This window comes from Babylonia areolata, chromosome 3 (genome assembly GCF_041734735.1).
Source record: "Babylonia areolata isolate BAREFJ2019XMU chromosome 3, ASM4173473v1, whole genome shotgun sequence".
In the NCBI taxonomy this organism is placed as follows: domain Eukaryota; kingdom Metazoa; phylum Mollusca; class Gastropoda; order Neogastropoda; family Buccinidae; genus Babylonia; species Babylonia areolata.
Genome location: NC_134878.1, coordinates 62,148,762 through 62,163,761, shown reverse-complemented (window position 1 = coordinate 62,163,761; position 15,000 = coordinate 62,148,762). Strand labels below are relative to the sequence as shown.

General features: G+C 48.8%; 1 protein-coding gene across 1 annotated transcript in view; it reads left to right on the top strand.

The window, feature by feature from the left end:
* LOC143280401 (inactive tyrosine-protein kinase transmembrane receptor ROR1-like) overlaps positions 1-15,000 on the top strand; it is a 458,789-nt gene that overhangs the window by 404,461 nt on the left and 39,328 nt on the right. Inside the window, exons 6-7 of the mRNA XM_076585035.1 lie at positions 1,598-1,704; positions 7,367-7,475. Coding sequence (XP_076441150.1) covers positions 1,598-1,704; positions 7,367-7,475 — 216 coding nt within the window. The remainder of the gene's footprint in view (positions 1-1,597; positions 1,705-7,366; positions 7,476-15,000) is intronic.

Here is a 15,000-nt window from a genome sequence, read left to right as displayed (position 1 = left end):
ATTATTCTGTGTGGTTTTCGTTTTTGTTTTGCTGTTGTAGTTGTTTTGTTGTTGGTGGTGGGTGTTTGTTGTTGTTGTTGCTGTATTTGTGGTTTGTTTGTTTTTTGTTTGTTTGTTGGGTGGTTTTTTTTAGTGGGGGGGGGGGGGGTAGTATTTAGCTTGCAATGAGTGATGAGTGACTCAAAATAAAAGACAAAACACAAAAGAGACAAAGTGGTTATCCCTGACATAGTACACCAGATTAGCCTGGCGTTTACACACACGTCTTGCGTTCATACACGGTTGTGAGAACTGTGGAATGATTTGGTTGGTTTTTTTTTAACTTCGCTGTAAGACATGATTAAGAAAAGAATGAAAAGTGGGTTGGGGTGGTGGAGCGGGGGGCTGGGGGGGGGGACTGATTTCGTGGTTACATGGTTAGGAATAATGTGCCCTTTCTGCCTGTCTGTCTCTCTGTCTGTCTCTCTCTCTCTCTCTCTCTCTCTCTCTCTCTCTCTCGTGTGTGTGTGTGTGTCTGTGTGTGAGTGTATCTGTGTGTGTATGGATCATTCAGTCGCAATTTCTCGACGTCTGAATTCCACACCCTCCCCGCCCCCTTCACCTTCTTTTTCTTTTCTTCTTCTTCTTCTTTTTTTTTTTTTAATATAGCATTGAAGATTGTTTGGGGGGGGTGGAGGGGGGTGTTAAGACATCTCCTGGAATGGAAAAAGTGGGGATTGGGGGGGGGGGGGGGGGGAGGGACGAAAAAAAAAAAGGAACACTTACGTTTGCTGTACAAACATGATGGAGTGATGTCGTAGGCGTACCCGGCAGTTTTGGCAGAAACGTGAACATGTTTACTTTCCGATGATGATAAAGTGTTGAAGGCCTGAACCTCATTGCCTGGAGAAAAAAAAACCACGCCTGTCTTGGAAGAGAAATAGATGTCTTTACTTTCGTTTTCCGACGTTGAAAACGAAATTGTTGCAGCGTGTTGTTGTTGTTTTTGTTGTTGTTGTTGTGTGTGGAGGGAGGAAAATTTCGTGGGTCTGTTGCTTCCCTGGACGATGTTGTTCATGAAATTGTTGCGGCATGCTGTTTTTGTCTTTGTGCGGGGAAGGGAGTTGTTGTCTTTGCGCTTTTCCGATTATGATGATGATGATGATGATGATGCTCGTGAAATTGTTGCAGTGTGTGTATGTAGTGTTTTTAGTGGCAGGAAATGTACGTGTGTTTGCTTTCCTTCTGAAGATGGTGGTGGTGGTGTTGTGTTGTGTGTCTTTACTTCATGACTGTGACGGAAATAAAATTGTTGCTGTGTGTAGCGTTTGTGGCAAAAAAAAATGTTCGTTTCCTTTTCGATGATGATGGTAAATATTGTGTGTGTGTGTGTGTCTGTGTGTGTCTGTGTGTGTGTGTGTGTGTGTGTGTGACTATGATTCTGTATGTGTACGTGTTGTAAAAAACGTATGTGCTTGCTTTCCGATGATGATGATGATGATGGTAAAGTATTATGGTCCAAACTGTGATTGCGTGTGTATGTGACATGTTATTGATGGTATCTCAGTGGGCCAAACTGTGACTGTGTGTATATGACATGTTATTGATGGTGTTTCAGGTTACGTCTGGATGACCTGAGATCCTCGGACACTGGTTACTACACGTGTAAAGCCGTCAACAAGTTCGGGGAGGAGGAGACTACAGGCATCCTCATTGTGGCCAATGGTCAGTGTGTGTGTGTGTGTGTGTGTGCATGCCCCTTCCCCTACTCACTCTCCCCAGCTTGCTGGTCTTTTTGGGTATGTGTGACTCCTGGTTATACGTTTTTCACGTGCAATCGTGGAGTCACGTGTTGCGTTCCTGTCACTGCTGAGCAGAGGTTCAGGCCTTTCTGTTCTGTCAGTGACACTTCTCTAGGCTTTGCGCCCGCGGCCTTCTTTGGAGGAAGGTCGTGCCTGTTTGGGTTTGGGGCTTTTTTTTGCCCCAGTTGGTACTCTCATTGAGGATGGCTTTTCCTCCGTGTGGCCCCCTGTATCTACGTTCTGTGTGCTCCGGCTCAGATGGAGTGCCCTGCTGGACGTGTCTCGTCTTTTGTTTTATTTTTTTTTTAATTTCCAGCGTCAGGGTAGTGGTACCTGGTTTGGCAGCGTCCCTACTTCCTGTGCTTTCCCCCTCTTCAGCCTGTGTTGGCCGGACAGCGTTGGCGCTCTGGATGTCTGCGGCCTTCCTGCTGCCCTCTTCTCATCACCGGCGTCATTTGTGCTCTAGTTTCGTCGTCTTCATCAGTTTTCAGTTTTCACCATCGAAGTCGTCGTTTTCCTCTTTGTGTTGTGTGCAGTGCTTCAGTTTATGTGTTCATCAAACGTCTTTTAGTTCACTGGTAGCATTCTACGGACTGTTTTGCCGCTGGACGGCCGTGTGTTAAAGCTCTGTGTTAACTCACTCAGTACGGCCAGTCCTCTGTTCTCCTCTACACAGACCCCTCGGATGTCCAGTGGGTGTCTCAATGACCCAACCTTTAGCTTCCGTCGTCAGAATTGTGGTAATCTTTGTCAACATTCACCTCTTCAGTATAAGAGCCTTCCGCTTGCAATATTTTGATGGTGGTAATTGGGGTGAAACGTTGTTAACGTAGTCTCTTTCGCCGTTCGTATGGAGAGAGTTAAAGCTGTGTGTGTGTGTGTGTATGTGTGTTATTATTTATCCATTCTGTTGTCATTTAAGTGTTGTTGTAGCCGGGGTTGTGGTTATTGTTTATTAGTCAAGTTCTGTGTGTGATTGAATAATTAATGTGTGTGAACTGTGAATTATGTTTAGTCTGTGTCTTGTGTTGTCTGGGTGTTAGTGCTGGGTTGGGTGGGGGGTTTCTAGTCCGCTCTCTTATAGAGCGTGACAGTGTGTATGTGTGTGTGTCTTTGTGTCTGTCAGCCTGCCTGTCCTGTCTGTACAGTGCAATAAGCATTACCTTTTAACACCCCCCCCCCCCCCATGAGTCTTGTATGTACAGTACAGTAGATCACTATCTCATGAATTCTCTGGATGCTTTTTTTGTACAGTGCAGTAGAACATTGCTTTATAAATCCTCGAGATGAGTCCTGTCTGCACAGTACAATAGAAGATTACCTTATATATATATCCCCAAGATGAGTTCTGTCTGGACAGTGCAATAGAACATTACCTTATATATATCCCCAAGATGAGTTCTGTCTGGACAGTGCAATAGAACATTACCTTATTTATATCCCCAAGACGAGTTCTGTCTGGACAGTGCAATAGAACATTACCATGTTTGTCCCTCTGGAGAAACAGTTGGTGAGCAAAGGTAGTGCACATGGATGTTTTGGGGGTTTGTGGGTTTTTTTGTTTTTTTAAGGTGATCTAAAACGCACATGTTCTTTAAACTTAGACACGTGTAATCACCATTGAGATGCTGTAGCAATGTAGCCTTCCTATGTAACTTATTCTTTACTGACGGGCTGGGGGAGGGGTTCTTGACATACGCATGAATGCACACTCCGTATCCCACGACCACCACACCCATCTCTTCAAGTCTCCACTCTGCCTCCCCCCCCCCCCCCCCCCCTCTCTCTCTCTTTCTCTTTCTTTTTTTGTCTATCTCTCTTTGTCTTTCTTTATATCCGTGTCTCTCTGTCTGTCTGTCTGTCTCTCTCTCTCTCTCTCTCTCTCTCTCTCTCTCTCCCACTCTCTCCCTCCCTCCCTCCCTCCCTGAGGGTCATATGATAAAGTTTCACCTTTTTTCTTTTCTTTTTTTTCTGTGTATGAGAGAGGGGGGGCAGAGAGAGAGAGGGGGGGGGATCTTGCAGTTGTCCGTTTAAAAAAAAAAAAAAAAAAGACAAAAAGTATAGATAACGACCAAGGTTACTCCTCAACACACACACACACACACACACACACACACACACACACACACACACACACATCTGGCTGCAGCAAACGGGACTTAACGAAGCCGACAAGAGCCGATTTCTTTTCTCTCCTGGAACACAGCAAGCAGACCCAACAGAGGAGAAACAACGAAAACGTGCTGTCTGTTGCTGCTGCTGTTGCTGTTGTTATCGTAAGAGAGAGAGAGACGAGAGGAGTGTTGTTGAGGCGAGAAATTGGGACTGGCTATGCGGCTTTGAATGCTAGAACTGTTTTTTTGTGGTTTTTAGTTATCGTTTTTTGTTTTGTTTTTCTGAGGGTTGATATGATTAATCATGTATCAGACGCATCACGGTTTAACGTTGAGTAACGAAAGACATTATGATCGCTGTTATATGCCGGCTATTCATTTTGCATGAATACCGGTTTAACGTCAAGTACACTAAAGCGTTAGTATCGCTTTTATGATATACCGGCTATTCATTTGCACGAACAGCAGAAGCTTGTTGGAAATTTAAGATAGGTAATTGACAGAGAGATATACTTGATAAATGGAATAGATGTTTCTCTGTATCAGTTTGTAATGTCTCTGTCTGTCTGTCTGTCTGTCTCTCTCTCTCTCTCTCTCTCTCTCTCTCTCTCTCTCTCTCTCTCTCTCTCTCTCCGTCCTCTATCTCTTTCTGCTATCTCTATCCTTTATCTCTTACCTTCTCTCTCAATATTCTTTGTATCCTTTCTCTCTCTCTCTCTCTCTCCTTTCTCTCTCATTCTCTTCTTTTCTTTCTCTCTGTTTTCTCTTTCTCTACTCCTATTCGCTCTCACTCTCCCCCAGCCCCCACGACTCTCTCACATCCCCCCCCGCCCGCCCTCACGACTCTCTCACTCTCCCGCCCCCACGACTCTCTCTCCCCCCCCGCCCACACGACTCTCTCACTCTCCCCCCCGCCCGCCCCCACGACTCTCTCACATCTCCCCCCCCCGCCCCCACGACTCTCTCACTCGCCCCCCGCCCACACGACTCTCTCACTCGCCCCCGCCCCCACGACTCTTCTCTCTCCCCCGCCCCCACGACTGTCTCTCTCCCCCTCCCCCCCGCCCTCACGACTCTCTCTCTCCCCCCGCCCCCACGACTCTCTCACTCTCCCCCCGCCCCCCACGACTCTCTCACTCTCCCCTCTCCCCCCCGCCCTCACGACTCTCTCACTCTCCCCCCGCCCGCCCCCACGACTCTCTCACTCTCCCCTCTCCCCCCGCCCTCACGACTCTCTCTCTCCCCCAGCCCCCACGACTCTCTCACTCTCCCCCCCGCCCTCACGACTCTCTCACTCTCCCCCCGCCCTCACGACTCTCTCACCTCTCCCCCCGCCCGCCCCCACGACTCTCTCACTCTCCCCTCTCCCCCCGCCCTCACGACTCTCTCACTCTCCCCCTTCCCCCGCCCCCACGACTCTCTCACTCTCCCCTCTCCCCCCCGCCCTCACGACTCTCTCACTCTCCCCTCTCCCCCCGCCCGCCCTCACGACTCTCTCACTCTCCCCCCGCCCTCACGACTCTCTCTCTCCCCCCGCCCCCACGACTCTCTCACTCTCCCCTCTCCCCCCGCCCTCACGACTCTCTCACTCTCCCCCCGCCCTCACGACTCTCTCACTCTCCCCCCGCCCGCCCCCACGACTCTCTCACTCTCCCTCTCCCCCCGCCCTCACGACTCTCTCACTCTCCCCCTTCCCCCGCCCCCACGACTCTCTCACTCTCCCCTCTCCCCCCGCCCTCACGACTCTCTCACTCTCCCCTCTCCCCCCGCCCCGCCCCCACGACTCTCTCACTCTCCCCCCGCCCGCCCCCACGACTCTCTCACTCTCCCCTCTCCCCCTGCCCCCACGACTCTCTCACTCTCCCCCGCCCCCACATCCTCTCTCACATCTCCCCTATCTGTTCCCCTCTTCTCCAACTCTGTCTCCCCACCAATCCCCGGGTGTGTTCCCCCCACCCCCAGGAAAATAATCTTCATTTGAGTTTTCCTCCTCACGACTCTCTCACTCTCCCCCGCCCGCCCCCCACGACTCTCTCACTCTCCCCTCTCCCCCCCGCCCTCACGACTCTCTCACTCTCCCCCTTCCCCCGCCCCCACGACTCTCTCACTCTCCCCTCTCCCCCCGCCCTCACGACTCTCTCACTCTCCCCTCTCCCCCCGCCCGCCCTCACGACTCTCTCACTCTCCCCCCGCCCTCACGACTCTCTCTCTCCCCCCGCCCCCACGACTCTCTCACTCTCCCCTCTCCCCCCGCCCTCACGACTCTCTCACTCTCCCCCCCGCCCTCACGACTCTCTCACTCTCCCCCCGCCCGCCCCCACGACTCTCTCACTCTCCCCTCTCCCCCCGCCCTCACGACTCTCTCACTCTCCCCCTTCCCCCGCCCCCACGACTCTCTCACTCTCCCCTCTCCCCCCGCCCTCACGACTCTCTCACTCTCCCCTCTCCCCCCGCCCGCCCCCACGACTCTCTCACTCTCCCCCCGCCCGCCCCCACGACTCTCTCACTCTCCCCTCTCCCCCCGCCCGCCCCCACGACTCTCTCACTCTCCCCCCGCCCCCACATCCTCTCTCACATCACCCTATCTGTTCCCCTCTTCTCCAACTCTGTCTCCCCACCAATCCCCGGGTGTGTTCCCCCCACCCCCAGGAAAATAATCTTCATTTGAGTTTTCTCTCCTCTCTCTCTCTCTCTCTCTCTCTCTCTCTCTCTCTCTCTCTCTCTCTCTCTCTGATGGAGTCTCCCGTCGGACCGACGGATGAGTAGGCAGGCAGGCTTATCTGTCGGTGTGTGTCCTCATATGGGCATAAGGGAGAGGAGGCCGATTCTGGATGCGCAGTACTTCCCACAGGTGTTGCAAGGGAAAACGTCTCCAAAAGTTGAGCCCTGCCTCCTTCGCTCACGCTTCTCCTTAATGGCCGGCGTTCTCTTGTTTTCATATATATATATATATATATAAACTCACCTTTTCCCTCAGTAGTAAGTTCAATTGTGGCAGGTCCACTTCCTTTGCGTTAGCTGTGCTTGACTATGTATGTATACATATGTATGTGTACATAACTACATGCATGTATATGAATGTGTATTGTGTGCGCGTGCGTTTATGCAAGTTTATGTGTGCGTATGTGTTAGGGTAGCTGTTAGATACACATATATTGTTAAAATGTATGTACGCTGTGTGTGTGCGTGCGTGCGTGCGTGTGTGTGTGTGTGTGTAGTCATATTTTTGTGTGTGTATGTAACATAGATGTCATGTTTTATGTTAACAAAGCGTTTTTGTAAAGCACCTGGAGCAGATTTCTGGATAGTGTGCTATATAAGTATCCATTATTAGTATTATTATTACACATATATATATATATATAATCTTTCAATAAATTTCTTTCCTTCTCTCTCTCTCTCTCTCTCTCTCTCTCTCTCTCTCTGTGTGTGTATCGTACCAACATAGCATGGTGTGACTGTTGTTTCCAGAGGACCCTCCACCAGAGGTGAAGGACAAGAGCAGCAAGAACAAGGACGACGAGGATGACCCCGACTTCTCTCCCTTCATTCCGGGACAGGACGGCGATGACCTGGGAGGGTGAGTGACGTCATGGCATCGTCATCATTGTCGTCGTCGTCGTCATGTGGCTACTCACTCTCTGTCGCTGTCTGTCTCTGTCTGTGTCTCTATCTCTCTCTGTCTCTCTGTGTGTGTCTCTCTCCCCCTCTCTCTCTCTTTCTCTCTCATTCACACACACACACACATTCACACACACACTCACACGCCTTTACACCTTCAGATTTCTGCCATCGAATACCACTTTTCATCACCATTCCTCCCTGACCCAACCCTAACCAACCCAACCCTACCCTGCCCTGCCCCCAGCTTACCCGCTAGCCCCCCACCCCTCACACACACACACACACACACACACACACACACACACACACACACACGCCCTACCCCTCAACACTCTTGTCATCATCAGGAGATGCTCGACGACATGCTACGAAGCGTCTGAAGAGAATTGGGAGTGGCAGGGGGGGAGGGGTGGTGGGGGCGGGGAGATGACAGTGAGGGGAACCGGAAGCACGTGTCAGTGTGACGTCATCACAGACCCGCTCGGACGTCATGTCTGTTGTGGCTGTCATTACCCGATTCATTACTTCATTACCTCCCTTCCTTCCTCAAGGGAGTCGGCGAGGGTTTCATGGAGATTCTGTGGTGGTGGTGTTAAGTCGTTCGTGCCTTGTTTCCGTTCTGCTTTCTTGCTGTGTTTTCTGCCGTCTCACTGCTCAAGTGGAGTGATGGCCTCGAGGTAACGCGTCCGCCTAGGAAGCGAGAGAGAATTTGAGCGCGCTGGTTCGAGTCACGGCTCAGCCGCCGGTATTTTCTCCCCCTCCACTAGACCTTGAGTGGTGGCCTGGAAGCTAGTCATTCGGATGAGACGATAAACCGAGGTCCCAGCATGTACTTAGCGCACGTAAAAGAACCCACGGCAACAAAAGGGTTGTTCCTGGCAAAATTCTGTAGAAAAATCTACTTCGATAGGAAAAACAAATAAAACTGCACGCAAGAAAAAAATACCAAAAAATGGGTGGCGCTGTATTGTAGCGACGCGCTCTCCCTGGGCAGAGCAGCCCGAATTTCACACAGAGAAATCTGTTGTGATAAAAAGAAATACAAATACAAGGATTTTCGCTAGTGGTGGGGTTTGAGGTGGGGGGGGGGGACTAGTACCAGTTGAACTAACAGTAGTGTTTGTGTGCAGCAGTTTTTTTCTGTGTATTGTTTTTTCCTGGATCGGGGTTTGTTTGTTTTCTGTTGTGTCGTGTCGTCATTGGCTGCTGACGACATACATGGAGGACGGGTTTTATTAGTTGGTCCGAGGTGTGGTTGGCTGTTGTTATTTTTGTGTTTGTGTACTGTTTGGGGATGAGATGGTTGATGTTATTGTTGGAGAGGGGGTGCGGGAAGGGTGGGGGGAGGGTGGGGTAGGGTGGGATCTGGGGCCATTCTGTGATTGTGTGAGTCTTTACTTATTGGGAGTGTGTGTGTGTGGGGGGGGGGGGTTATGGAAATAGTGTTTTAGCACTGTTGAGGTGGAGTTGTTTTGTTGGGTTTTTTTTGTTTTGTTTTTTTGTTGTTGTTTTTTGTTGTTGTTTGTTTGTTTTTAAATACCCGTTGCCTTATCGGAAGTTCTGTCCTATGCTCACACACAAACTCTCTCTCTCTCTCTCTCTCTCTCTCTCTCTCTCTCTCTCTCCCTCTCTCTGTTTTATTTCAGACAGCACATACACGTTTAAATCTTTTGGTATCCTTTCTCCAGTCTTCTTCCTACACTGCTTTTATTCAGTCTCAACATTTATTGCAGGCGTTTTCTTTTTTTGTTTGTGTGGGGTTTGGGGGGGGGGGTTGTGTTTTTTTTTATCCTTCACGAAAGGGGTGAAAGCGGACTGTCAACAAAATAATTAAACGTCTTGATAAGCGTGTTAGCGCCTTGTTGACAGTGGTAATTGTGACGATTAAAAGTCTGGCTCGCGCCTCTTATGCCAGAGAGAGCTGTCTGCAAATTCACACCCTGGTAACCAAACCACGCCATGTCAGTTGTCTAAAGGGACGGAGTCGCGAGAGCCTGGTCTGTGTCAGGAAGTGACGACACGGTGTTGCTGTCATGCGCAGTATTTATTTCGTTAACAGCTTCCGGGGCAGATCCGACTGACGTCGGCCATCTTGTCTGTGTCAGTGTGACGTTTCACAAAGGCTTCTCGCCTAACCTTGTATGCCTCGGATTTCAGTGAAATATTACAGCGTTGCTGACTGACATGTATATTGAACTGATTAGAAACACCCATTCTCTTACTTTTCTTGCAAGATGTATGGTTTGTAGCTTTGCCCTGTGATTCAATCTGCTACAGCCAACAAAGATATTCAGTATGGGGTGCTTCGCCTTAATGACATGGACTCTTTACACTACCACAATTTACTTTTTGTATCTGTCTTTGTGAAAAAAAAAAATCTAATCCTGATAAATGGTGTTTGCGGCCGGTCAGAGTACAGACATAATTGGAAACGCCATACAGAAACTTGAGACCCTCGCCAAGAAATTATTTGCCGTTTTTTGTTTTTTGTTGTTGTTGTTGTTGTTGTTTTTTTTGGGGGGGTTCGTTGTTGTTTTTTTCCTTTTTAAAGTTCCCATTTGACACGATATGACTGTCTTATTACCCCAGGGTGATATTGAAATCGAACATGTAACTGGTCGGATTTTGTTGTAAAGATAAAAACAATTTTTGTTTATTCAGAAGAGAGAAGAAACCACCAACGTAACACTGAACTTCCCCAATCCTTTATTTTTTTTATCAAGTTTTTTTTTTTTTTTTTCTTTTTTCTTTTTTCTTTTTTTTTCTTTTTATAATAATATTCAACGAAACGCACTATACTTTCCGTCAGCAGAGTATCAGGGTTTGTTTTTTTGTGGGTTTTTTTTTTGGGGGGGGGGGGGGGGGGGTTGGGGGGGGTTAACGGGGGGCAAACTTTGAGTCTTGAATGTTAGTGGATCGCATTGATTTTCATTGGTCAGTTTAAACTTCCCTTGCTTTGGGGCACGCTCTTTTTCCCCCCGATTATTGCTACAGGGGCTTCAGAACTTGATGAAAGATAGCAAGATTCCTCTTGAGGCGGTGTGAGCTTAGCCGATAGCGTAAAGCGACAGGGTGTATTGTGACGACACCTGTGGAAAGCTTCAGAGGAAAAGGGCATCAGAGGGAATAATTATTGTGAGTATAACCATGGAAACATTTCACAAGTGAGCATCAAAGGGTAGTGTCAGTATAATCATGGAAACAGTTCATAAGTGAGCATCGTAGGGTAGTGTCAGTATAACCATGGAAACATTTCACAGGTGAGCATCAGAGGGTAGTGTCAGTATAACCATGGAAACATTTCACAGGTGAGCATCAGAGGGTAGCGTCAGTATAACCATGGAAACATGTCACAAGTGATCATCAGAGGGTAGTGTGAGCATAACCATGGAAACATTTCATAAGTGAGCATCATAGGGTAGTGTCAGTATAACCATGGAAACATTTCACAGGTGATCATCAGAGGGTAGTGTGAGCATAACCATGGAAACATTTCACAAGTGAGCATCAGAGGGAATATTGTGAGTATAACCATGGAAAGGCTTCAGAACAAGAGGGCAACAGAGGGAATATTGTGAGTATAGCCATGGAAAGGTTTCAGAACAAGAGGGCAACAGAGGGAATATTGTGAGTATAGCCATGGAAAGGTTTCAGAACAAGAGGGCAACAGAGGGAATATTGTGAGTATAGCCATGGAAAGGTTTCAGAACAAGAGGGCAACAGAGGGAATATTGTGAGTATAGCCATGGAAAGGTTTCAGAACAAGAGGGCAACAGAGGGAATATTGTGAGTATAACCATGGAAAGGTTTCAGAACAAGAGAGCAACAGAGGGAATATTGTGAGTATAGCCATGGAAAGGTTTCAGAACAAGAGGGCAACAGAGGGAATATTGTGAGTATAACCATGGAAAGGTTTCAGAACAAGAGAGCAACAGAGGGAATATTGTGAGTATAGCCATGGAAAGGTTTCAGAACAAGAGGGCAACAGAGGGAATATTGTGAGTATAACCATGGAAAGGTTTCAGAACAAGAGGGCAACAGAGGGAATATTGTGAGTATAACCATGGAAAGGCTTCAGAACAAGAGAGCAACAGAGGGAATATTGATTCAGAACAAGAGAGCAACAGAGGGAATATTGTGAGTATAGCCATGGAAAGGTTTCAGAACAAGAGGGCATCAGAGGGAATAATTATTGTGAGTATAGCCATGGAAAGGCTTCAGAACAAGAGAGCATCAGAGGGAATAATTATTGTGAGTATAACCATGGAAAGGCTTCAGAACAAGAGAGCATCAGAGGGAATAATTATTGTGGAGCATGGAAAGGCTTCAGAACAAGAGAGCATCAGAGGGAATAATTATTGTGAGTATAACCATGGAAAGGCTTCAGAACAAGAGAGCATCAGAGGGAATAATTATTGTGAGTATAACCATGGAAAGGTTTCAGAAGTGAGCATCAGAAATCATATTGTCAGTATAACCATGGAAACATTTCGCAAGTGAGCATCAGCGGTATGACTATGAAAGGCTTCGTATCTGAAGTCAGCATCGCGATCACATTGTAACTCCAGCTTTTACGATCACAAAAAGGAGCTTCGAAATCTCTCTGTGAACATTGTGAGAAACTTCAGATGGCAGTGTGTGTGTCTGTGTGTTTTGTGACGAGGCTTTAGAAGGTAGTTGAGAGTATATACATAATGGGGGAGGGGGGGGGGAATGAGGTGGGGGGGGGGGTGGGGATTTCAGAAGAGATTGAGAGCACAGTCGAAGGCTCCTTATGTTTGTGAGTGTATGTATTGTAAAGCGGACCACACAACCCGTGTTGAGAGCGTCGTAGCGATAAGGGCGAACATCACAAAGAGGTACACCAAGAGAACCAGCATTCAGAGCTGCATCTCTGAGGCATTGATACCTTGTGTGTGTGTGTGTGTGTGTGTGTGTGTTTGCTGTTGGAGAGCGTCGGTGTGATGTCCTGCTGTTCACCAATCGTCGGGCTCCACTCCTGCCTCGGGTCTCTGACGGTAGGAGGCTGAATAGAAACGGGATGGTGTGGTCTGCAGGGGGTGTCAGGTGTGGTGGGTGGGTGGGTGGGATGGATGGTGGCCTTTCTGTAGTGCTTTCCAAAGCTGCTTGTGTGTCTTTTCTTTGTGTCTGTATCTCTGTGTCTCTTCTCTGTGTGTGTGTGTCTGTCTGTCTGTCTCTGTCTGTCTCTCGATCTTTCTCTATTCCCTCTCTCGCCTTTCTCTCTCTCTCTCTTTCTCTTTCTCTCCACCCTCCCCTCATCTCTCTCTCTCTCTTTCTCTCTCTCTCCACCCTCCCCTCATCTCTCTCTCTCTTTCTCTCTCTCTCCACCCTCCCCTCATCTCTCTCTCTCTCTCTCTTTCTCTGTCTCCACCCTCCCCTCACCTCTCTCTTTCTCTCTCTGTCTCCACCCTCCCCTCATCTCTCTCTCTCTTTCTGTCTCTGTCTCCACCCTCCCCTCATCTCTCTCTCTCTTTCTGTCTCTGTCTCCACCCTCCCCTCATCTCTCTCTTTCTCTCTCCACCCTCCCCTCATCTCTCTCTCTCTCTCTTTCTGTCTCCACCCTCCCCTCATCTCTCTCTCTTTCTCTCTCTGTCTCCACCCTCCCCTCATCTCTCTCTCTCTTTCTGTCTCTGTCTCCACCCTCCCCTCATCTCTCTCTCTTTCTGTCTCTGTCTCCACCCTCCCCTCATCTCTCTCTCTCTTTCTCTCTCTGTCTCCACCCTCCCCTCATCTCTCTCTCTCTCTCTCCCTCTCTTTCTCCACCCTCCCCTCATATCTCTCTCTCTCTTTCTCTCTCCACCCTCCCCTCATCTCTCTCTTTCTCTCTCTCTCCACCCTCCCCTCATCTCTCTCTCTTTCTTTCTCTCTCTCTCTCCACCCTCCCCTCATCTCTCTCTCTCTCTCTTTCTCTCTCTGTCTCCACCCTCCCCTCATCTCTCTCTCTCCCTCTCTCTCTCTCTCTCTCTCCACCCTCCCCTCATCTCTCTCTCTCTTTCTCTCTCTCTCTCCACCCTCCCCTCATCTCTCTTTCTCTCTCTCTCCACCCCCCCACCCTCATCTCTCCCTCTCTCTCTCTTCACTTTCCCTGCCTCCCACCCTCTCTCCACCCCTCCATCTTCTCTCTCTTTCTCTTTCTCTCCCTCCCCCGTCTCTCTCTCTCTCTCTCTCTCTCTCTCTCTCTACACTCCTCCTTCTCCCCAGCCCCCCCCCCCCTCCCAATTCCCTCCTCATTACCTCTGGCAGTTGAATGCAGGTGCAATGTTGAAATGCGACATTCTGATAAATTATCGAAAGTTACACATGATGCATTCATCTCTTTGCCTCTCCCTCCTTCCCTTCCTTCCTCCCTCCCTCCCCTCTCGCCCTCCCTCCCGCTTCTTTCTGTCTGCCTCCCTCTCTCTTCCCTCATGTGTGTGTGTGTGTATGTGTGTGTGAGAGAGAAAGTGTGTGTGTGTGTGTGTGCGTGAACACGCGCGCGCGCTGCAGTCACACCAGCTTTAATTCATTCGCCTCTGTGTTTGTGTGTGCGCGCGCGCTCGAGCGTTCCTTTTTTTCCCCCCTCTTTCTTTTCCGTTGCTGGTGTGGAAACATTAAAGTTCCATGTGCCTTCAAGCTGTCTGCTCATTTATCCAGACGAGTTCAGTGTGTGTGTGTGTGTGTGTGACCAGTTTATTGTATTCTTCCTTTGAGAAGGTGTGTGTGGGGGAGGCTGTCTTTCTGTCTAATATGAACTTTCTGAAAGATGTCCACAAAATCTACCTTGGTTTTTTTAAAACGGCAAGACTCTTTCTCGCCTGTGAAAATAAATCCTGCAAGTTATTTTCTTTCTTTTTTTTTCCTAGGAGTTGTGTCTGGGGAGGGGCTGGGGAGAGAAGGGTAAAGGCCAACTATTTTTACCTGTGTTGATTGTCAGTTATGGAGAGTGGTGTAAAGCAGTGCCAGACAGCCCCCCACCCCCACCCCCACACGCCCACCGTTCCCGGTGTTGCTTGCCAACTTGACGATTCTCCAAGGCCGTTCTAAGCGGCTATTGATTAGGCTGTGTCGCCGCCAGCCAATAACATTCCTTCCATTAATTGTTATCTAGCCAATCACAAGCGCCGGCACGGACATGGAACATGGACCGACGTGGCGACGTGATTTAAAATAAAAAAAAAAAGTTGAAAAAAGCGGCACATAGTCGCTCTGTGTACGTGTGTGTTTATGTGTCTGTGTCTCTGTGTGTCTGTTTATGTGTGCGTGAAGGAGAGAGAGATTGTGTGTGATACTGTGTATGTGATGGGAGGTATGCACCTCAGTGGTGTATGTGTGTGTGGGGGGGGGGATGTGTCTGTCTGTGTCTGCGTGTGTTTCTCTGTGTGTCTGTTTACGTGTGTGTGTGACGGAGAGAGAGAGATTGTGTGTGATATTGTGTGTGTTGGTGTGTGTGTGTGTGCGCTCCATCATCGAAAAAAAAAGAG